The sequence below is a fragment of the Artibeus jamaicensis genome, unplaced genomic scaffold (genome assembly GCF_021234435.1).
Source record: "Artibeus jamaicensis isolate MK-2021 breed Jamaican fruit bat unplaced genomic scaffold, CSHL_Jam_final contig_559, whole genome shotgun sequence".
Taxonomy (NCBI): domain Eukaryota; kingdom Metazoa; phylum Chordata; class Mammalia; order Chiroptera; family Phyllostomidae; genus Artibeus; species Artibeus jamaicensis.
In genome coordinates this window covers 8,346,494-8,371,134 of record NW_026521887.1, presented here as the reverse complement: position 1 = coordinate 8,371,134, position 24,641 = coordinate 8,346,494, and the positions used below count along the sequence as shown (strand labels likewise).

The 24,641-nt window shown below is 36.2% G+C and overlaps 2 protein-coding genes across 3 annotated transcripts in view; one reads left to right on the top strand and one right to left on the bottom strand.

Annotated features, from left to right (window-relative positions):
• Positions 1-24,641, bottom strand: part of FGF14 (fibroblast growth factor 14) — a 784,900-nt gene that overhangs the window by 253,941 nt on the left and 506,318 nt on the right. The window lies entirely within an intron of this gene.
• LOC119065857 (RAB7A-interacting MON1-CCZ1 complex subunit 1-like) lies at positions 472-1,792 on the top strand. The gene is given in 2 exon segments (XM_037168010.2): positions 472-1,153; positions 1,155-1,792. Coding segments are annotated over 2 exon segments (876 nt in total). The 5' UTR covers positions 472-479; the 3' UTR covers positions 1,357-1,792.

The following is a 24,641-nucleotide window of genomic DNA, read 5'->3' as shown; positions in this document are numbered from 1 at the left end:
TTTAGTTTCCTAAGTTTTTAACCATATAATGGTGGAATTCTCTAATAAAGCAACCCTAGAAATAATCTTTCTTTAGACTAAGTTGTCTCCAAAAATAAAAGAAATACTTAAAAGGCAGTAATCTGGCGATTTAATGCAGAATGAAAGACCTTTTAAAATAAGACAGTTCTTCCAGGTCAATTAAAAGGTATTAATTCAAATAAAACTTTAAAGTTTTACTTTTAAGCAAAAGAAAAGTTTATGTAGAGACAGTCACGTTCAAACATGCCATTTACACACAATTCCAATACTATTTTGTCTTTTCTCAACTCTAATACTTGTATCCAAGAGGTCCTTTAAATATGCTAAAATTTTAGGCCTTGGTCCGCACCCCTCTGGAGCCGGGGTCCCCTCCCACCAACCACGCGAGCTCCACCCCCACGCCGCGGGGAGCCGACGGGTCAGGTGACCACGGGCCTGCGCGCCCTCCCGTTGTGGCCATGGCTGCCAAAGGCTCCAGTGTGGTGAGGCGAGTGGAGCAGCTCGGAGACCTGGCTCAGGCCCACATACAGCAGCTCAGCGAGGCGGCCGGCGAAGATGATCACTTTTTAATTCGGGCCTCTGCAGCTCTAGAAAAATTGAAACTCTTATGTGAAGACAAAGACTGTTCAAATCCATCAAACCTCCTCAAACTTTACACACAGGCTATTTTGGACATGACATACTTTGAGGAGAACAAGCTAGTAGATGAAGATTTCCCTGAAGACTCTTCGCAGAAAGTAAAAAAGCTGATCACTTTTCTTTCAGAACCAGAAATTTTAGTTAAAGAAAATAACATGAACCCCAAACACAGCGCTCTGCTAGGGGACGAGCTCCTGGAGTGTCTCTCGTGGCGAAGAGGAGCCCTGCTTTACATGTACTGTCATTCTCTGACCAAAAGGAGAGAGTGGCTCACCAGAAAGTCGAGCTTGCTTAAAGAGTACCTTGTTGATGGAATCAGTTACTTGCTACAGATGCTAAATTATCCGTGTCCTACCCAATTAAATGAAGACGTTTCTTTCCAAGACCTAGACACAGCTAAGTTACTGAGTGAAGGCATATTCAGCAACATCCACCTGCTGGCCATGATGTACAGTGGAGAGATGTGTTACTGGGGGCTGAAGCACTGCGGGTCCGCAGCCCGGAGACCAGGAGGTGGGCACCAGCGTTTCTGGAGCGAGCCACATGACACACAAGGAACCCTTGGACTTCCGAGAAGTGGGAGAAAAAATTTTGAAGAAGTATGTATCTGTGTGTGAAGGACCCCTGAAGGAACAAGGATGGAATACAACAAATGCAAAACAAGTTTTAAACTTCTTTCAGCATCGCTCTAACTAGTAAGTTCACCTGGTCTTTTTCAAACAAAATCAGAAAGACCCATGAAATGGAAACGTTCCAGAAAAGAAGATGCGTTGACAATGAACTTAAGAATGTCACACTACATACAGATGTCCAGTGTGCTGACCCTTTTCGAAATGCTACCACCGTGCTTCCTTATATATTCGTAAATGTATGAAGGAACAGTTCTTTCACTTCTAAAATGGCATGTGTGTTATCTTAACTCAGCCTGAACTGCAGATGTCCTGTAACTAATACTAAGGAGGAACCCAGTTCACCTTTGCAAAGACTTTTTTCTGTTACTTCAGATTTTTTTTATTGTGGTAAAATACAACAAAATTGACCATTTTTACTATCTTTAGATTATTTTTCTATCTCTGTACCATGAAGCCTACTATGCTTCATAGGGTTAAAATCAAGTAACCTCATTGATTTAGATGTATGCTACAGATGTAAAAATTGGCAAAAGCATGACAAATATTCAGATTCCATTTCCAGAATAAGGTAAATAATGAAAGACTTGCCCTGACTGGTGTGGTTCAGTGGATTAAATTCCGGCCTGTGGACCAAAGGGTCACTGGTTCCATTCCCAGTCAGAGCACATGCCTGGGTTGCAGACCAGGTCTCCAGTAGGGGGCACTGGAGAGGCAACCACACACTGATATTTCTATCCCTCTCTTTCTCCCTCTCTAAAAATAAATAAATAAAATATTGAAAAAAATAATTAAAGACTTCATTAAAAACAAACAAATAAATAAATAAATAAATATGCTAAAATTTAGCAATGGTGTATAGTAAAAGTCAAGATGAAAAAAAGACATGTGGCAGTACCATTGGAGGGGCAATGTTATATTACTATTTGGGTTTATTAAATTTTAAAATATTATAGGTCTTATTCTCTAATATATAGCATGCCAAACACACACTGAGAATTTATGTTAAATTATTATTTTTAAGCATTTTTAAAATTTAATCATTGTTCAAGTACAGTTTTCTGTCTTTTACTCCCATCCCCACTCATCCCCCCAGTGCTCCCCACTTCCCTCCAATTTCCACCCCCCCTTAGTTATTATACATGTGTCCTTTATACTTGTTCCTGTGAATCCTTCTCCTTTTCCCCTGAAATTCTCCCCCCTCTTTCCCCTGGTCCCTGTCAGCCTGTTCTGTATTTCAGTGTCTTTGGTTACACTTTGCTTGCTTGTTTGTTTTGTTGTTTAGGTTCCTGTTAAAGGTGAGATCATATGGTATTTGTCTTTCAACACCTGGCTGATTTCACTGAGCATAATGCCTTCCAGTTCCATCCATGCTGTTACAAAGGGTAAGAGCTCCTTCTTTCTTTCTGCTGCATAGAATTCCATTGTGTAAATGTACCATAGTTTTGGGATTCATTCGTTCACTGATGGGCACCTAGGTTGCTTCCAGCTCTTGGCTATTGTAAATTGTGCTGCTATGAACATTGGGGTGCATAGGTTCTTTTGGATTGGTGTTTCACAGTTCTTAGGGTATAATCCCAGCAGTGGAATTGCTGGGTCAAAAGGCATATTTGATTTTAGTTTTCTTAGAAAATTCCATACTGTTTTCTGTAATGGTTGTACCAGTCTGCAACCCCACCAGTGAACTAGGGTCCCCTCTTCCCTACAACTTCTCCAATGTTTGTTGTTTGTTGCTTTATTTATGATGGCCATTCTGACTGGTGTAAAGTGGTATCTCATTGTGTTTTGGGAGAATTGGACAGCTACGTGTGCAAAAAAAAAATGAATCTTGAGCACCAACTTACACCATACATCAAAATACATTCAAGGTGAATAAAATACTTAAATATAAGCCATGACACCATTAAAACCCTAGAGGAGAACATTGGCAGGAAAATCTCAGATATTTCATGCAGCAATATTTTTAATGATATGTTTCCTAGAGCAAGGCATATAAAGGAAAGAATAAACAAATGGGATCTCATCAAAATTAAAAGATTCTGCATGGCTAAAGGAAACAGTATTAAGATAAAAAGAGAACCAACTGTATGGGAAAACATATTTGCCAATGATACCTCAGACAAAGGTTTAATCTCCAAAATATACAAAGAACTCACACGACTCAACTCTAAGAAGACAAGCAACCCAATTAAAAAATGGGCAAAGGACTTGAACAGACACTTCTCCAAGGAGGACATACAGAGAATCCAGAGACACAGGAAAAGATGCTCAATATCACTAGTTATCAGAGAGATGCAAATTAAAACCACAATGAGATACCACTTTATGCCGGTCGGAATGGTCATCATAAACAAAGCAACAAACAACAAATGTTGAAGAGATTGTAGGGAAAAGGAGACCCTAGTTCACTGTTGGTGGGATTGCAGACTGGTACAACCATTATGGAAAGCAGTATGGACTTTTCTAAGAAAACTGAAAATGAATATTCCTTTTGACCCAGCAATTACACTGTTAGGAGTATATCCTAAGAACCCTGAAACACCAATCCAAAAGAACCTATGCACCCCAATGTTCATAGCAGCACAATTTACAATAGCCAAGAGCTGGAAGCAACCTAGGTGCCCATCAGTGAACGAATGAATCCCAAAACTATGGTACATTTACACAATGGAATTCTATGCAGCAGAAAGAAAGAAGGAGCTCTTACCCTTTGTAACAGCATGGATGGAACTGGAAGGCATTATGCTCAGTGAAATCAGCCAGGTGTTGAAAGACAAATACCATATGATCTCACCTTTAACAGGAACCTAAACAACAAAACAAACAAGCAAGCAAAGTGTAACCAAAGACACTGAAATACAGAACAGGCTGACAGGGACCAGGGGAAAGGGGGGGGAGAATTTCAGGGGAAAAGGAGAAGGATTCACAGGAACAAGTATAAAGGACACATGTACAATAACTAAGGGGGGTGGAAATTGGAGGGAAGTGGGGAGCACTGGGGAGATGAGTGGGGATGGGAGTAAAAGACAGAAAACTGTACTCGAACAATAATTTAAAAAATTTTTAAATAAAGAAATTTTTACTTGATAAGGTACTGAGTTGTGATGACTGGAGAGAAATAGGTGCTGGCCAGAATGCTATTTGTTATAGTGCACAAAATACTTCTGATCCCAACAAAGAGTGACTTCAAAGGACCAAAAGGAAGTACCCCTCTTTATTTTTTTTTAGTCATTATTTATACATGTAACAAATACTCATTTTTATGGATCAGAACACTTGGATGCTTTTTCTGGTTCTGTTGTTATTTGCCTCATAACAATCTCTTAATCACTCTTGAATCCCTTTACCTCTATTTAAAGTGAATATAGAATAACATCTTTTTTAATTGTCTCCATTGTCTGTCAATTATGGGGAATAGTATTTGGGTATCATGTTTTGAAGATAAGGGAGCTGAGGCAAACAGAAACTACATATTTGTCAACTCTTACAGTTGCAATACATGGTAGATCAAAACCTTGAACTCAAATCCTTTCTTTTTTATTTCTATCTTCAGCATAACCAGAAAATATTTCCTCAACATAGTTTTCAACTAAGAAAACTATAAAACATCATTAACCCAGATTTAAAAGACTCAAAAAATTAAAAGATATTTTATATTCATGGATTGGAACAATCAACACAGTAAAATGGTCATATTACCCAAAGCAATATAAAGATTTAATGCAATCCCCTTTAGAATTCCAATGACATTTAAAAAATAGGACAAAAATTCATCAGATTTGTATGAAATCACAAAGATCCTGAATAGCCAAGGCAATATGAAAAGAAAGAACTAAAGTGAGGTATCACACTCCCTGACTTCACATTATGCTATAAAGTGACAATAATCAAAACAGCATGGTATTGGCAGAAAAACAGACACACAAAACAATGGAACAGAATGGAGAACCCAGAAATAAACACACATGTACATGGATAAATACTTTTTGAAAAAACAGACAAAAACATACAATAAAGAAAAGAAAGTCTTTTCAATAAATGATGCTGGGAAAATTGGAAAGCAATATGCAAAAGATAAAGCTAGACTACTATCTGTCCTTATATACAAAAATTAACTCAAAATGGATCAAAGACCTGAAACAATAAGTTACATAGAAGAAAACATATGTGCTAAACTTATGGTCATTGGTTTTAGAGAGGCTTTTATGAATTTGACACCAAAAAAAGAGAAGGTAAAAATAAATGAATGAAACTATATCAAACTAAAAAGCTTCTGTTCAAGAAAGGTAAACACCAACTGCCCTGACTGGTGTGGCTTTGTTGGTTGGGCATGATTCCACAGGGCAAAGTGTCACTGATTTGATTTCTAGTCAGGGTACACATCTGGTTTTCAGGTTCGGTGCCAGGTGGGGGCACATGCAAAGAGGCAACCTATTAATGTTTCTCTCTTACATTATGTTACCTTTTCTCTCTTTCTCCTTCCCTTCCTCTCTCTGTAAAAGTAAATGAATAAAGTATTTTTAAATAACTGTCAACAAAACAAAAAGGCAACCAATTGAATGTAAAAAGATATTTGCAAACAATACCACTGATAAGGGGTTAATATCCAAAACATATAAAGAACTCATGCAACTCAACAACAAACAAACAATCCAATTAAAAATATGCAGAGGACCTGAAAAGACACTTCTCCCAAGAAGACATACCAATGCCCATCAGATGTATGCAAAGGTGCTCAGAACTATAATGAGAGACCACCTCACACCTGTTAGAATAACTATAACATAATCAACAAGACAAGTAATAACAAGTGTTAGGGAAGTTGTGGCAAAAAGGAACCCTCATTCATTGCTGATAAGAATGTAAACTGGTGTAGACACTATGAGCAACAGAACGGAGGCTCCTCAAAAAATTAAGAACTGTGTTACCATATGACTCAGCAACACCTCTTCTGGGTGGTATATATATATACCACTATGTTAATCTCAGCATATTCACAGGGACCAAAACATAGAAATAAGTGAAGTGTCCTTTGATAGATGATTGGATAAAGAAGATGTGGCAACATATATACGATCACAGCAATCTCACTGATAAAGTCTTTCATTCAAATTTTTGGGGTTTTTTCTTTGGGGTGGGTAAATCAAATTCAAGAATAATGGCATAGGGATTCTTTTGCTAGAGGAGACAATCTGACTGTAACTAGGAGGGAATGGGGAGGGGGCAATAGGGGGTAGGGGAAAAGGGTTTTCAATAACAACTATAAAGGACACATGGACAGCACCAAGAGGGGGGTGGGAGCAGGAGAGGGAGGCGGAAAGTGGTGGGGAGGTAAATGCATACAACTGTACTTGAACAACAATAAAATATTAAAAAAATATTTAAAATAACAAAAATTGTGTTGAGGAAAACAGATTCGACAACAACATTTATAAAGTGGTGATCTGAGGTTTACTTTAAAAATATTATTGCTGTGTTAAGAAGATCGTACAAAAAACCCTCTGCCATGGTAGTTTCTCTGTCTTTAATATAAAAAAACTATCTTCAACTTTTTCATACATACTATCTCTAGTTGATGGGACATATCAGAGAATGCCCTTAATTTTACTATTCTTATTTCTGTTTTTAAACTTCTTAAGAAAGAAATTAACCAGCAGGCTTGGTACATAATATGAACTAAGTAATGCACATGCATGTTTTAAAAAACTTAGCCCCTTCCTCTATAGGTTGTAGTCATGCAAACCTTTGATTCTCTTTCTTAAAATGGTAGTCATTCTTTCAAAGGAAAACTGTAACATCATTTACGAAAAAAATGCTGGTTTGCTTGGAGATATACTCCTTTGCTACAGTAATTATTTTACTTTTCCTTGTATATTTGATAAAGAAGTCTCAATTTGGTAGTGATGGTTGTTTGGTTCATTTCCTAATTACTGTCATACTTGCTTCCTTATCTATTCCATTAAATATTTAAATTTGTTTTTACTTATAAATATAAAAAACCTCATTCAATGTAATTCATTATAATTATTGAATGCTGTGCTATTGAAAACCCCAAATTCTAGTTAGTAAGTCATATGTGCTTTGTTAATTCACTTTAATTTGTTGTATTTATTTATTTATTTATCATTTTAAACAACTTTTATAGTATTTTTAACACCAGCCTTATCCCCCTCCTACCCCTTCTATCTCCACACACCAGTTCCCCTCTCCTGCAATCACCATACTCTTGTCCATGTCTATGAGTTCATTTTTTGTACAATCCATCTACCCCAATTCTATCCCACCAGAACTGTCAATCTGCTATCTATGTCTGTCTCTGTTTTGTTTGTTAATTCAGTTTTTTCATTAGATTCCACATCTGAGTGGGAATCATGTGGTATTTGTACTTCTCTGACTGGCTTATTTCACTTAGCATAATACCTTCCAGGTAAAGGGTAAAATTTTCTTTTTTATGGCTGAGTAGTATTCCACTGTGTAACTGTGCCATAGCTGTTTAATCTGCTCATCAACTGATGGACACTTGGGCTGCTTCTAAATCTTGGCTATTGTAGATAACATGCTATAAATCTGAATAGACACTTCTCCAAAGAGGACATAGAGATTACCAATAGACATATGAAAAGATGCTCATCATCACTCAGCATCAGAGAAATTCAAATAAAATCCATAATGAGATACAATCTCACACCTGTCAGCATGGCAATCATCAATAAATCAACAAACAACAAGTGCTGGAAAGGATGTGGAGAAAGGGGAACCCTTATGCAGGGTTGGTGAAAATGCATACTGGTGCAGACACTGTGGAAAGCAATGTGGAGTTATGAAAAAATTAAAAATTGAACTGCCTTATGACTCAGAAATTTCCCTTCTTATGGCCCAGTAGATTACACCTGAGAATTTATCTAAAGAAACCTAAAACATTAATTCAAAAGACTATGTCTTCTATTATTTAACTAAGAAAAAACATGTCTATCCCTAGGCTGTATAGGCACACTCTTGGGACTGATACATGGTTCATAATCTTTATAAGAACTTTCAAAATTGGGTATTATTTTCTCCATTTTATAGTAGAGGATGTTAATGCTCAGAAAGGTTAAGTAACTTGCTCAATGTCACGTGGCTAACAAGTGTCAGAGCCAGAACCTCCCAGGCTCTAATATTAGAGTTTAGTAGGCCACATACCTGAATATTTGATTGCAATCAAATACACCAACATTTAAAGTGTATTAATATAAACTAACTTTAACTAGGGAGTTCACATAAGAAACTGCAATGCTGAATCACAATTTTTTAAATTTTCTTTTTATATTTATTTATTTAAAATACATAATCTTTATTATAATTTTTCATTGCCATTTAGTCCCCTTATGTCCCCTCCTCCCAGCAAACTCCATCCTGTTGTCAATGTCCATCAGTCCTTTTCCTTCTTTGTTCAATCCCTCCACCCACTCACTAGCTATCACTTGTTCTTCATCTGTGAGTCTGTCTCTGTATTGCTTGTTAGTTTAGTTTGTTTGTTAGATTCCACATATGGGTGAAATCATATGGTATTTGTCTTCCTCTGACTGGCTGATTTCACTTAGCATAATGTTCTCCAGGTCCATCCATACATACTATTGCAAAGGGTAAAATTTTCTTCTTTTCTACAGCTGAGTAGAATTGTATTGTGTAACTGTCTCATAGTTGTTTCATCCACTCATCCATTGATGGACACTTGGGCTGCTTTCATATCTTGGTGATTGTAAATAATGCTACAATGAACATAGGGGAACTTATGTTCTTTTGAATTAGTGTTTTGTGTTCCTTCAGATATATTCCCAGAAGTGGAATTACTGGGTCAAAAGGCAGATTCATTTTTAATCTTTTTAATAACTCCATACTGCTTTCCACAGTGGCTGAACCAATCTACATTCACACCCATAGTGCAAAAGGGTTCCCATTTCACCACACCCTTGTCAGCACTTGTTGTTTTTTGATTTACTGATGATAGCCATGGTGACAGATGTGAGATGGTATCTCATTATGGTTTTTATTTGAATTTCTCTGATGATTAGTGATGTTGAACATCTTTTCATCTGTCTATTGGCCATCTGTATCCTTTTTGGTGAAGTGTTTATTCACTTCCTTTTCCCATTTTTTAATTGGGTTGTTAGTTTTTTTTCTCCACTATTGAGTTTTGCAAGTACTTTCTAAAGTTTGGATATTATTCCCTTATCAGATATATCAGTGAATATGTTCTCTCTTTCTGTGGATTGTCTTTTTATTTTGTTGATGATTTCCTTTGCTGTGCAGTAAGTTTTTAGTTTTATGTAGTCCCATTTGTTTATTTTCTTTGTTTGTTTCCCTTGCCTGGGGAGATATGTGCAATAAAATATTTCTACGAGCAATGTCTGAGATTTTGTAGCTTATGTTTTCTTCTAGTATTTTTAATGTTTTATGATCCAACACTTATGTATTTGATCCATTTTGAATTTATTCTTGTGTGTGGTGTAAGAAGGTGGTCAAGTTTCCTTTTTCTGCATGTATCTGTCCAATTTTCCTGACACCATTTATTGAATAAACTATCTTTAGCCCACTAAATGTGCTTGCTCCCTTAGTCAATTAGTTGATTAAGGGTGTTGGTTCATTTTGGGGCCCTCTATTCTGTTTCATTGATCTATATGTCCATTTTTATGCCAACATCATCAAGTTTTGATTACCATAGCCTTATATTATACTTTGGTATTAGGTAAGGTGATTCCTCCAACTATTTTCTTCTTTTTCAGGGTCACCATTGTTATACGAGCCCTTCTGTGGTTCCACATAAATTTTTGAAATATTTGTTCTAGTCCCATGAAAAATGTCATTGTAATCTTGATAGGAATTGTGTTGAATCTATAGATTTCTTTGGGTAGGTCATTTTAAAGATGTTAATTCATCCTATCCATGAACATGATGCATGTTTCCATTTATTTGTACATTATTTAATTTTTTTCAATGACTTATAATTTTCTGAGTGCAGGTGTTTAACATCCATGATTAAGTTTATTCCTAGATATGTTATACTTTTGAAGCAGTTATGAATGGTATTGTTTTTAATTTTCCTTTCTGTTAGCTTGTTATTGGCATATAAAAATGCAACTGATATCTTAATATTAATTTTGTATCCTGCTACTTTGCTGAATTCATTTCTCAGTTCTAACAGTTTCTTGGTGGAATCTTTGGGATTCTCTATGTATAGTATCATGTCATATGCAAATAAAGACAGTTCTTCTTTTCCTTTTATTTCTTCTTGTCTGGTTTCTGTGGCTAGGACTTCCAGTACTATGTTGAATAAGTAAGGTGAAAGTGGATATCCTTGCATTGTTTCCAATTGTAAGGAAAATGCTTGTAGGTTTTGCCTATTGAGTATGATGCTGGCAGTGAGTATGTGATGCTGTCACATATAGCCTATATTATGTTTAGGCATGTTTCTTCTATTCATTCATAAATGAATACCGCATTTTATCAAAGGCTTTGTCTGCATCTATTGATATAATCATGCCGTTTTTATCCTTCATTTTGTTTATTGGTGCATCACATTTATTGATTCCTGACTGTACCATCCTTGCTTTTTTAGAATAAATCCCACTTGATCATGGTATATGATTTTTTGATGCATTGCTGTATTTAGTTTGCTAATATTTTGTTAAGGATTTTGTAATCTATGTTTATCAGTGATATTGGCCTATAATTTTCTTTCTGTGTAGCGTCTTTATCTGCTTTTAGAATTAGGATAATGCTGATACCACAAAATGACTTTGGGAGCCTACCCTTCCTTTGAATTTATGAAATAGTTTGATAAGGAGAGGTGTTAGTTCTTCTTGGAATGTTTGGTAAAATTTACCTGTGAGTCCATCTGGTCTAGGGCTTTTGTTTGTTTGGAATTTTTAAATTACTGCTTCAATTACTGGAATATTTTAATTACTTTTTCAATTTCCATAGGTGCAATCTACCTATTAAGATTCTTTTATTGTCCCCAATTTAGTTTTGGAAGATTGTATGTTTCTAGGAATTTATCCACTTTATTCCTGGTTGTCCAGTTTGTTGACATATCATTATTCACAATATTTTCTTATAATCCTTTGTATTTCTTTGGTGTCACTTATTTCTCCTCTTTCATTTCTGATTTTATTTATTTGCATCCTTTCTCTTTTCTTCATGAAGAACGTGGTTAAAGGTTTGTCAATTTTGTTTATCTTTCTAAAGAACCAGCTCTTGGATTCATTGATCTTTTGTGTCATTTTTTTAGACTCTTTTTCATTTATATCTACTCTGATCTCAATTATTTCCTTCCTTCTACTTACATTGGGCTTTGTTTGTTGTTCCTATTTAAGTTCCTTTAAGTGTGAAGTTAGATTTTTTATTTGACCTTTTTCTTATTTGGGGGGGGGATAGTACTATAATAGTATGAATTTCCCCTTTAGAATTGCTTTCCAGCATCCCACAGATTGTGGATTGTTTTGTCTTCATTTTCATTTGTTTCAAGGTATCTTTTGATTTCTTCCTTGTTGATCTCATTGTTGAGCCATTCCTTTGATCTCATTGTTGAGCCATTTATTTTTTAATAACATAATATTTCGTTTCTATGTCTTTACATGTTTTTCAGTGTACTTCTTGTGGTTGATTTCTAGTTCCATAGCATTGTGGTCAGAGAAGATGCTTGATATGATTTCAGTCTTCTTAAATTAATGAGACTTACATTGTGTCCTAACATCAGCTATCCTAGAAAATATGCCATGTGCACTTAAAAAATATGTATATTTTTCTGTGTTGGGGTGAAATGCTCTGAAGATATCAATTAAATCCATTTGATCTAGTGTGTCATTTAAGGTCATTGTATCCCTTGTTGGTTGTCAGCCTGGAAGATCCAACTATTGAAGTCTATGAGGTATTAAATCCCCAACTATGACTGTATTTCTGTCAGTTTCTCCTTTTATGTCCATTAAGGCTTGCTTTACATATTTAGGTCCTCCTGTGTTGAGTGCATAGGTGTTTACTAGAGTTATATCCTCTTGTTGAATTATTCCCTTTATCATTATGTAGTATTCTTCTTTGTCTCTTACTATAGCCTTGGTTTTAAAGTCTATTTGGTCAGATATAATCATTGCTAATTACCCTTTTTTCTTTTTCATTTACATAAAATATGTTTTTCCAACCCTTAAACTGTATTTTTAAAATTTTATTTAGTTATTTTTTCAAGTACAGTTTTTTGTCTATTTCTCCCATCCCAGCCCCCCTGCCTCGTGCTCCCCACTTCCCTCCCTTCCCCCCCAGTACTCCTCCCTGTGTCTTTCATACTTGTTCCTCAAAATCCCTCCCCCTTTTTCCCCTTAAATTCCCTTCCCTCTCCCCTCTGGTCACTGCCCACTTGTTCCCTATTTCAGTGTCTTTCTTTTTATTCTGTTTGCTTGTTTGTTTTGTTGTTTAGCTTCCTGTTAAAGGTGAGATCATATGGTATTTGTCTTTCAATGCCTGGCCTATTTCACTCAGCATTGCTTTCCAGTTCCATCCATGTTGTTGCAAAGGGTAGTAGCTCCTTCTTCCTCTCTGCTGCATAGAATTCCATTGTGTATATGTACCACAATTTTTTATCCATTCCAACCCTTCAGCTTTAGTCAGTGTATATCTTTTGATCTTAGATGGCATCTTGGAGGCAGAATATATATAGGTGTTGTTTTTTTATTCATTCTGTACCCTCCATCTTTTGGCTGGAGCACTTAAGCCATTTATATTTAAGGTGATTATTGATCAGCACATTGTAGTGTCATTTTATAGTTAGACTGCTTTCCTCTTTTTTAAAAAATATTTTCTTTATTTATTTTTCGAGAGAGGGGAAGGGAAGGAGAAAGAGAGGGAGAGAAACATCAATGTGTGGTTGCCTCTCATGTGTCCCCTGCCGGGAACTGGCCTGCAACCCAGGCATGTGCCCTGACTGGGAATCGAACCGCAATACTCTGGTTCACAGGCCCGCGCTCAATCCACTGAGCTACGCCAGCCAGGGCTGCTTTCCTCTTTTTTTAAAAAGCTTTTTCTTAACGTAAGCTCTTTAACATTTGTTACAATATTGGTTTGGTGTTAACAAATCCTTTAGCTTTTTCTCCTCTGGGAAGCTCCTTATTTCTCCTTTGATTTTAAATGATAGCCTTGCTGGGTAAAGTAGCCTCAGTTGTAGGTAACTTGCTCTTCATCACATTGACTATTTCACACCATTACCTTCTGGCCTGAAATGTTTCTGAGGGGTAATCAGATGGTAGTCTAGTTGGTGCTCCTTTGTAGATAACTATTTGCTTTTCTCTTGTGGCTGTTAGGACACTCTTGTATCTTTAAGCCATGTCATTGTAATTATAATGTGTCTAGGTGTAGGCCTCTTTTGGTCCACCTTGTTTGGGACTCTTTGAGCTTCCTGGACTTGCATGCCTTTTTCCTTCTCCAAATTAGGAACATTTTTGTTACTAATTCTTCAAATATGTTCTCAATCCCTTGCTACTCTCCCTTGCTTTGTCCTTCTGATATTCCCATAATGTGGATGTTGTTATGCTTCATGTTGTTGAAATATTTTGTAAACTCTCCTCAGTTTTTTTATTCTTTTTTTTGCTACTCTGCCTTTTTTTTGCTAATTTGTCTTCCAAAACACTGATTCAGTTCTCTACTTAATCTGACCTACTGTTTATTCCCTTCAGTGTTTTTATTTTCTAAGATATTGCATTCTTTATTTTGACTTTTTTATGGTTTCTATGTCATTTTTTCATCCTGTTGCATATCCTTATAGTCATTACTCTCAACTCTCTATCTAATAAATTGCTTACTTCCATTTCATCTAGTTCTTCTGGAAAATTCTCTTGTTCTTTGTTTTGAGGTCTATGTCTTTGTCTTCTCACAGTGGCTGCTTGTTTGTATTTTCTGGCTTAGATGTTAAAATAATCAACTGTTAACCCATTAGTCGTTGTTGTAACCATTCTGTAATCAGCAATCAGGATTAATCACCACAGCGTGGGGCAGAGTAATTTCTTTGGGTGGGGTTGTTGCTTCTCTTCTGGCAGATGTTATTAAGAGAGGAGTGTTCTGCCTGAGAGAGATGGCTCTGGCAGTATAGGGGATGGCTCTGTACATGGATCCTAGCAGCTGTGCTATTCCCTCAGTTTCCTCCCCAGGACCACCAACTTCAGACTCTCCTTAAGTGTCTTTAGTCCATTCTGCTCTCCTTTTGCCAAAACCCAGGGTAAGTGGCTGCAAATGAAATTTTGTGCTTTAGCTCTTTAAAAGGCTCTCTGTGTCTAGAGCCATCTCTCCCTGGCTGATAAAACCCCTGCTGCTTTTCATAGCTGGATGTTATCTGGGTTCTTCTCCTGTTCTGGTGTTGTAGACTGGGGAGCCAACTTCAGGTTTAGACCCTACACTTCTCAGGGGGGACTCCTCAGCCACTGAAATATTCATCCCTCCGGCGCTTCAACTGCCACCTGTGGAAGCCCAGCCAGTCCTTTCATGTCTCCTCTACTCTCCCTACCAGTCACCTTGTGCTGAAGTGTTTTCTTTTGTCTGTGTGTAAGGCTTCTCTCTAGTTAGTGTTGAATTGGTTATTCCAGATGATTTCTCTGCAATTTAGCTGCAATTCTAGATTTGTCCTGGGAGGAGGTTAGTATAGCTTTCATTTACTTCTCTGGCATCTTGTATCTTAAAAACCTTGGACAGTAAGATCTCAAATACACCTGTGATCTTGGTGTAGAGCTCCTGGATACTACAGAAATTTGCCACTTAGCCTGTGGTACTTCCATACACTAGCTACATGTGGAAAACCAGCCTGGGTTGGGGAACAAGGTGTGCTGGGAGGCTGCCACTATCCATGCACTCCTGCTCACCCTCAACTGTGAATAACAATATTCTTAAATATCAGTTACCTTAAAACAATACATCTCATCTATGTGAAACCCAGCCACCTCATTGCATAATTCCAGGGGCATTAATCTATGATATTCCATAGGAATATCCCTTCTTCAAGTAATGTACTCCATACCCACATAATCATCCTTGACAGCCCTGATGACAAAATCTTCCTGGCTAACTGTTTAAAACACAGCCCATGGGCAGTGTGTGTGTGGTGGGGGTAGTGAACAGGAAATAGTAGCACAAAAATAATTTAGTTTTGATAATATTTAAGTCAAAGACCAGACAATGAACTGAGATATTCAATAAATTCCTGTTGAATGAATGTGTGTCCAGGCTTAAACCAGAAATAAGAGATTTCTCATTGTGTAGTGACATGACAAATTTCTGGAGGTAAAAGCAAACAAATGTAACATAAGTGTCAGGGAAACAAGCCTAAATACTACAGAAAAAAAGAGAGAGCAATAAGAGATAAAGAGAGCAAGACTGAGAGCCAGACAAGTAAGAAGACAACAATAATCGTAAGGAATGAGAGGAGACAGAGGGATGAGTTTATTGACATGTTACTGGCTTCCTGTCTGCCTTTTCTGGGAGTTCTCTTTAGAAGACTAGTGAACTTCTTCAGCTCTCCTTAAAACCTTCCATTACAGAATTAAACACAACCTTCAGAAAATAAGGGCTAATATCTTCCCCATCTTGCATCAGCTGCATTCTCAGCTTCATTTCAAGTTACTCTTTTCTACATTTCTACCTCCTCTGCAATAATTGCTACCCACACCAACTGCCTCAGCCCCATGATTCTTGCCTGATTATCAGACCTGCTGTCCCTTAGTTGCGAGCGATTGTAAAACCTTTTCCCTCCACCTCAGGTGATTTCAACTTCAGCTTGGCCTGGAGAAATAAACTCACATTTCAAACATACCATGCTTATCATCTTCTCCAAAGAGTGTTCTTTATTCCCTTAATTAAGAAGTCATTTTTGTCCTGGCTCTTGTAGCTCAGTGGATTGAGTACAGGCTACTGAGAATCACGGGTTTGATTCTCAGTCAGGGCACGTGCCTGGGTTGCAGGCCAAGTCCCCAATAGGGGGCACACAAGAAGAACTACGCATTGATATTTTTCTCCTTCTCCTTCCCTTCTCTCTAAACATAAATAAAATCTTAAAAAAGGAATCATTCTTTGCTTCTCTCTGTTTTCATTGCAGTTAAAACCTCCATCCAACCACCTTCTACGTCTAGTCTTAATTGTTTCTCCACACTCAGCTCCCCTTTTTTCATGTTTTAGCATCTTAAAGACAGAGTTACGTTTCTTCTTTCATATTTTTTTTACTGTTAGTCAGTGCAATTGCCTCCATTTTCCCCCAAAACTCCCTCCCAACACAGCCATCCCCACTTTCCACCCTTGATCCTAACCCCCCCCCCTTAGGTTTGGTCCATGTGTCCTTTATACATGTTCCTGAAAACCCTTCCTCCTTTCCCCCCTATTATCCAGAAAATACATGTTCCTGAAAACCTTACCCCCATTTCCTCCTCCCACCTCTCCTCTGGTCATTGTCAGTTTGTTCTTAATTTCCATGTCTCTGGTTATATTTTGCTTGCTTATTCATTTTGTTGATGAGGTTCCACTTATAGGTGAGATCATATGGTATATATATTTTACCACCTGGCTTATTTCACTTAGCATAATGCTCTCCAGATCCATCCAAGTTGTTGCAAAGGGTAGGAGCTCCTTTCTTTCTTTCTACTATGTAAGTACACCATCATGTAAATGTGCCACAGTTTTTTGATCCACTCGTTTACTGATGGGCACCTACATTGCTTCCAGCACTTGAATATTGTAAATTCTGCTGCTATGAATATTGGGGTCCATAGGTTCTTTTGAATTGGTATTTCAGGATTCTTAGGTTAGTCCCACCAATGGAATTGTCGTGTCAAAAGGCAGTTACATTTTTAGTTTTCTAAGGAAATTCCATACTGTTCCACAGTGGCTGTAAGAGTCTACATTCCCACCAAAAGTCACTAGGGTTCCCTTTTCTTCACAACCATGCCAGTACTTATTTGTTGATTTGGTTGATTTGATGGCCTTTCTGACTGGTTTAAAGTGGTATTTCATCATGGTTTTAATTTTTATCTCTCTAAGGGCTAGTGATGCTGAGTATCCTTTCATAGGTCTCTGGGTCCTCTGTATGTCCTCCTTGGAGAATTGTCTGTTCAGGTTCTTTGCCCATTTTTTAATTGGGTTGTTTGTCTTTCTGGAGTGGAGTCATGTGAATTCTTTGTATGTTTTAGCGATTAAACCCCTATCCAAGGTATCATTTGCAAATATGTTTTCCCATATGATCGGTTCTCCTTTCATTTAATGCTATTTTCTTTAAATGTGTAGAAGCTCTTTATTTTGATGGTATCCCATTTGTTATTCTTTCCTTTATGTCCCTTGCTCTAGGGAACATATGGGTAAAAATATTGCTGTGTGGAATATCTGAGATTTTCATGCCTATGTTCTCCTTTAAGACTTTTATGGTGTCACAACTTATATTTAAGTTTTTTATCCACCTTGAATTTATTTCTGTGTGTGGTGTAAGTTGGTGATTGCGTTAAAATATCCCATGGCATCACTGTGTTTTCCAAGACACCCTGGGGTACTTTAATGCCTTGTTTGGGAAACTTTATATACAATCACTATGTATCATTATATATCAGTATAATTAGTATAATCACTACATCTTATATATGTTAATTCATATATAAATTTACAATCTTTTTATCCAGTGTAGGTTTATATTTAATCTATTTATAAAAACATACTTAGCACAGATATATGATAATGAATATACAGCTAAATGAATTTCCAGAAAGTAAACACATCCAGGTAAACCTCCCCACAGATCAAGGAATAAAAACACTAACAACAACCCATGGGAATCCTTCATGTTCTATATCCAGGAACTGCTCCCTTCCTCACTAAAGGTAATTACTCTCCTGCCTTATAACATCAAAGATAAGATTGGCCTGTTTGTGAATACACAGTACTCTTTTGAAACTAACCATTTTTGAGTTTCAGTTAACAATATGGTTACCTCTTGATCACATCTTCCACCACTCTGGCATTTTGAAACAGTTCATAAAGATTGATCCCAAATTGGTCTAAATGCACAGTGAAGGACTTATTACCTTGAAACTAAACCCATCACCCCATTACATTACTGGTCATGGTGGGCAAGTGAACTAAGGTGATCCAATCAGAGAAAAGTCCCCAAATGTTCCTCCAACTTTCTCTCCTTTCCTTTTCCTATTTCCTTTTTCCTTTTTTTTACCCCTACCTCCCTCCTTTCCTTCCTTTCTTTATGCTTTATGTGATAATTTCTGTGAAATGAATAAGAAAGCTGGTGACTCCAGGAATTTCTGATAGCAATGTTGCATATGGAACCTGAGCTAACCTTGGAAAAGAGGCAATATCAAAGAAAACAGATGGAAAAAGAAGAAAAAAACAAAGATAAAACATATTTTCTGTTATAGCTGGAGCCACTGAGTCACAACTGGACTTTACAAATAGGTAAGCCAATAAATATCCATTTTCTATAAGACTATTTGAGTTGGAGTTTTCTTTACCTTACACACTTACCAAATCATAAGATCAGCTAATTATCAGCGAACTGGAAACTTTAGTAACAACCCAGTTCTCACTGTGGAAAATCTACAATGACTTTCCCTACAGGAAAAAATATTCAGTTGAACTAAAATTTTTATTTAAGAGGAAAAGCAGCTAAGCCAGCTTTTGCTACAACTATTCTGTTTTACTAGAACAAAGCAATTAGCCCTCAACTCATTCCCTTTGCAGAAAGGGCAATTTAAAAAGGTTAACAAAAATTAGGGTGCTTTTGAATAGGTTTAACTTATTGTGTCTAGTACCACCTTCTAGTTTAGATAGACAAATATCTTCTGTTAATAGAGTTACAGTTTCAAAGCATAAACCCCTTGCTGTTTCTACCTTGCTAATGAAGTTTTTTACTTACCTATAATCTATGTAGAGTGGGGATATTTGATGTGGTATTTTCTTTACATTTCTATCCTACTATAATCACATTCTTTAATTATGTCTGCCTCATCTGCATAGTAGAACTAATGTCTCATCCTAGTTTCTAATTTTAATAATTCCATGAAGATAGAAGTGTTATTAAACAGCCTTCAGAACACTGTTATCAAAGACATTCTTTGATGCTTTAAAAGTCCAAAGCAAATTATATATATAATTTTATTTGTTTATCTTTAGAGGGGAAGGGAAGGAGAGAGAGAAATATCAATGTATGGTTGCCTCTTGTGCTTCCCCTGCTGGCCCTTTCTCAACCCACTGAGCTACACAGGCCAGGGCCAAACTATATATTTTTTTTGAAAAAGAAAAAAGAAGACATTTGAATATGTGGAAAAAAATAAAGGAATATCTTTTAAATATCAAATGGTCTTTCTAAGCATTAAAACAGGATAAGTGCAAAACCAGACTAGGCAACATATCTTAGATTATTTGGCTGATAATATCATCTGAATTCATTAAGGTATCTCTGAAAAACAATGATGATTTTGGTAAATGCCCAATCTAGGCTCAGAGTATCTCTGTTGAAATGAATAAATTACCTCTATGAGGCCACTAAGGGGTAGTGTAGTACTAGAAGCCAGACAGAACCTCAAATGGATGAGCTGTCCCTTGAGAAGAGTAATTTATTTCCCCCAGCTGTCCAAAGGTCAGGTTTTGCTATATATCACATGACACCTGTCACAAAATGAGGTGCAGATTTTCCTGAAGAAATAGCCAATGTGTGATAGACTTCTAAAGGGCAGATGCAGACATAGAGCTCCAGGACAAGACTACTAGTTAAGGTACCAGTCATGGGCAAATTCTCCTATGAGAAAACATGTCACCTTAAATCCTGCTATTTTGAGCAGGAAATAAAGAGAGGGCATGATCAGTAAGAACGGGTAATGCTGTGGCTAGGACCATGACTTCCCACAGCCAGACCTCCTAGCTCAAATCCTACTTGGGCGAATCAAAAGCTCTATGGTCTTCAACAAGATATTTAACCGTTTACTGGTTCAATTTTCTCAGAAATAAAATTGGGGATTACAAATGTTACATGTGAAAGCACATCATGTCTACTTGGAGCATGGGTTACAACTGACCACAAGAGAATAAATGTAAGTTGATTTGTATTTTTTTAAAAGAGTAAAAATTTGGAAAACAACAGGGAAATGGGGAAATAATGTTTTAGGGGGTAGTATAAAAATTAAACAAATTAATATTTGTAAGTTGCTTATTATACTATTATGTACTACACATATGTTTGGTAAATATATAAATTACAAAATAGAACTAACATTTACTATGACTGTTGAGTGCGATTTTAGTGTTTTCTTTCTCCCACAAAGGGAAAAGGAATGAAAATGTGTTGAATTTATTTAGTGAAACAGGTATTTCACTTTCTTTATCTCATTAAAGTACCCTTAACAAATTTTACAATATGTATTATTATTCCTATTTTGCAGAAGAGAAAAATGAGTATCAGAGAGGTTAGGTAACTCTCCCTAGTGCATTACAATTTGCATCCAAATCTCTATGGTTCCCAAAGCTGATATGATGTCTGTTTGTATTGTTTTGCATTACACAACATTATATGTAGAAACTGGGGAAGGATGGTGAAGGCCTGCAACTGAAATAAGAAAGAGGATAAACAAAATAACGTGGATAAAGTCAAATATTAAATACTAGTAGGTTGAAGACAATAGATGACAGTCTCTCATTTCTTTGGGCACAAAGTTAGGATACCCCATAGAATAACAAATGAGATAACTTCACACGGAACTGATTGTTGAGAAGCAGAGATGCCAAAAAGAAAACAATACAGAAATTCACTTTGATGACAATGCAGAACCATGTACCATAAGCCAAGGGTGATGTGGAACCCAAAAAGGCATCAGAAGTACAGAGATGTCCAGATTGCAGTCTAAATTGTCAGTCAACATTTAACTGATGGCTGCAGAAAAAGCAGCTGCCCACCATTAATAGTAAGTCAACCAATGTCATCTCAAAGGACTTTTTACTACCTAGAAGTGACAATATTCATATTGTGATTAGTATTATTTATAAAGAATGAACAGGTTAATTATTTATAAGTAAAACCAGCTCATTACTTTAGGAATAGTGTAAATTGGGGAAAAACACCCTGTTATTTCATAAATAGATAAATGAGCAATAATCTTAGTTAAATATATAACAAAAGAAGATAAGATAGCTATATATAATAATTTAAATTTCTTACAGGTATAGCTGGAATAAAGGCTAGTATATTTATTCTGACTTACAAAGATTTAGAGGTTAGTTTTGTAACATTCTTCAGAATAAAAATTACATTTTAAGCTTTTATAGCATCAAAGTGTTCTTGAAAGTCTCTGAATATATATGAGAATGTAAAAGAAGTGTATTGAAAGTGGAAATACTAAAACTAAAACTATACAATCATAAATATTTTCATTTTTGGAAAGCGGTTGATGAAGGAATAATTTCTATGTGTGGATTTATATTTGATTTGTCAAAAATTTTAGGGCTTTAGAATAAATGGCTGTCTTCTCAAAAAATATCACTTATGGACTTCAAAATATTTAAATACATTTGTTGTAATGGAAAAGTCATCATCTACAGAAAAGTCGCCTCTCCTCTCAAGTACCAACAATCAATCAGAGAGGTTGAAAACATCAATGTATAAGCCATCATGTTACATCTAAGTTTCAAACACAGAACAGGACTCGTATGAAATGCGGTAAAAACAAAGATGTTTTGGAACAAACTTATTTAGGACATGTGACAGAGATGGAAAATTCAGGTGGGGTCTACCCACCAGCCTGGTAAAGCAACAACTGCAAAGACTGTAGATTTGCTAAACATCAGAGGATGAAAAGCATAGGAGAAAAAGTTGCAATAATGGAGAAGATAAACTAATAATTATGTTAGGGTGAAGAAAGAGAATATAAAGCACTTGATTCTCAAGCTTAATTCAAGTTGGAGTCATCAGGGGTCCACTGAAAATTAGGGACTCTAAAAAAATACAAACTTCTTAGACTCTTGGCCAGAAAGGCCAAGAAGGACAGAGATGGAACAAATTAACCCCTCCATTAGCCATTCAGCAAGAGATAGTTGGTGAAATGTATTAAGCCAACTTAACAATTCAAACTTTTAATGGAGCAACCTTAAGTTCCACAGACTTAGTTATTATGGTAATTTCTACTTCCCATTGGGAGATTCTCAGAGAAGAAAAGATGGTTGGAAAAAAACCAAAGGGGCCTCACATATGGATGAGGATCCTTAGTTGCAGTCACTGCTTGAAAGGTGGGTGGCAACCACTCAGTTCCCCTAATATTACCAGTTAGTAGGGGGACCATAAAGTTTGGCATTCAGAGAAAACTCTTTTCAGAAGTATTGTTCATAATTATCATTATGGAACAACAGACATAAACAAACTAGATTAAATCTTCTAATTCCAATGCTTTTTGATACAATTTTGCTCTATCATAGTTATAAAACATATAAAATATGTATTTCTAATTCATATACAGTTTTCAAACTGTGTCTTTACATTTTACACAACAGGTTTCTATTTAAAAGTATCTGTTTTCAAATTAAATTAATCTTTAAAATATTAAAGTTTGGCATTATAAAATCTTTTTAGATGTGCCACAGCGTAAGATAGAATTACACAGGATAATTCCCAACAAACTTTTGAATACTGCAGTATGCCAGAATAAGAGTGTGCACACATTGCCACTCTGCAAAGTGATGAATTGAAAGTTAGCATATTTTATATGGATGTCTAACTTGTTAAATATTCTCTAAAAATAGATTACAACAATATATATATTATCTAAAAGTGCAAATTTATATTTTAAATGTGTTTGAGATATGCTGTATCTCAGAGAAATTTAAGGAATATATTATAGAGACAAAAAGCCCTATTATTCATGCTACTCAAGACACTCTGTGAATGTAGTTAGCCTACCTTGACCTGGAGAACAGAAAATAATAAGCTTAATAAAGTAAAATCTTGCTTATTGTGTGATCTAAATATTCTATCTTGGTTAAATCTGCAGAAAAGTCTATTAAGTTATTTTGGCCAAGTCAATCTTGCGGCAAGTAGATGGATTAATTGGAAAAAATTTATTTTTCTGTATACATCCTCATTATTTAAGAATCATGATATACTTGAATTATTTAGATGCATAATGCTATGCAGAAGCTCCTCTATGATGAACTTTCTACCTAAAAGTTATGAGTACAATCATCCCAGATGCCCATACAAAAGTATATCAATTGATTACTGTCAACATTTCATATGACTGGTTGTTTGTAGAATGTCTCTGGAGTTATAAATGAACTGATAAAGAGCTTTTTTGTTAAGAAGTAAACTTGTATGCAGCCACTTATTACCCAGAACCATTTGTACCCTGATACCTTTCCAAGCCAGCATCATAATTCAGTATTCCTGAATAAAGAATTAATCTAAAGCAAAGGGTCAGTTCTTTATGATACAGAGAGATCTGATTACATTACTGGGAAGGAGAGGAAGAGGCCATAGGAGGAGGCAATGGTAAACAGTCTAGGACAGGATTGGCTAAGAAGCTGATTGCCTCCAGAGGGCATGGAATTAAGGGCAAGAAGATTTGAAATAAAAGAGGGTTAGCTCTCTGGCTCGCTGGCTCTGGTCTTCCTGGAGGATGACTGGATGATTGTGCTGCATCTCCCAGCTTTTCCCAACAGTCAGTATTTTGGGTCTGAAGAAACTGGGTACAGCATAGAGTTGGGCTGGCCTGGCAGAGGGTGGCAGGTTTATTCTTTGGGCATTCTAGAGGAAACAGGCTCTGAGGCAGAAGCCTGCCATTCTTCCAAAATTGTGTAGCTTTGGTATCTTATGTTGTTCTAGCTTGTAAACTAACCCTATAGAAATAAGATAATAAAAACTAACAGGTAAATGATAGGAGAACTCAGGTGTTAAAGAGGGTAGCCTTAATTGATAGGCCTAAGTGAATAATTCATGTAGAAAGCTATTATTCCAGAATTGTGAAGCTGTTGAAGAAAGACTCCTTTCCTTTATCACCCAGTCTTTGCCTCTGGAGTTTTCCCTAGGGGTGGCAATGAGCAGCAGGACCCCAACTTGCTGTTTGGTAACATTTATACCAAAATTATAAAATATCCCATGAAATATTAAACTATCTTTGGAATACATGGCATTCATATACTATTAAAATATTTCCAATACAGTGTCACTGTAATTCAAGCCTGTGGCCAGTTGTCACTATTGAAAGCTAACTGTAAAAACTTAGTAAAATGTGGTCCTTATTAGGAATAGGATAATATAATTTAATCAGTAGTGAATAAAACACATACATACATTTTTATGTCTTTCATTATTAA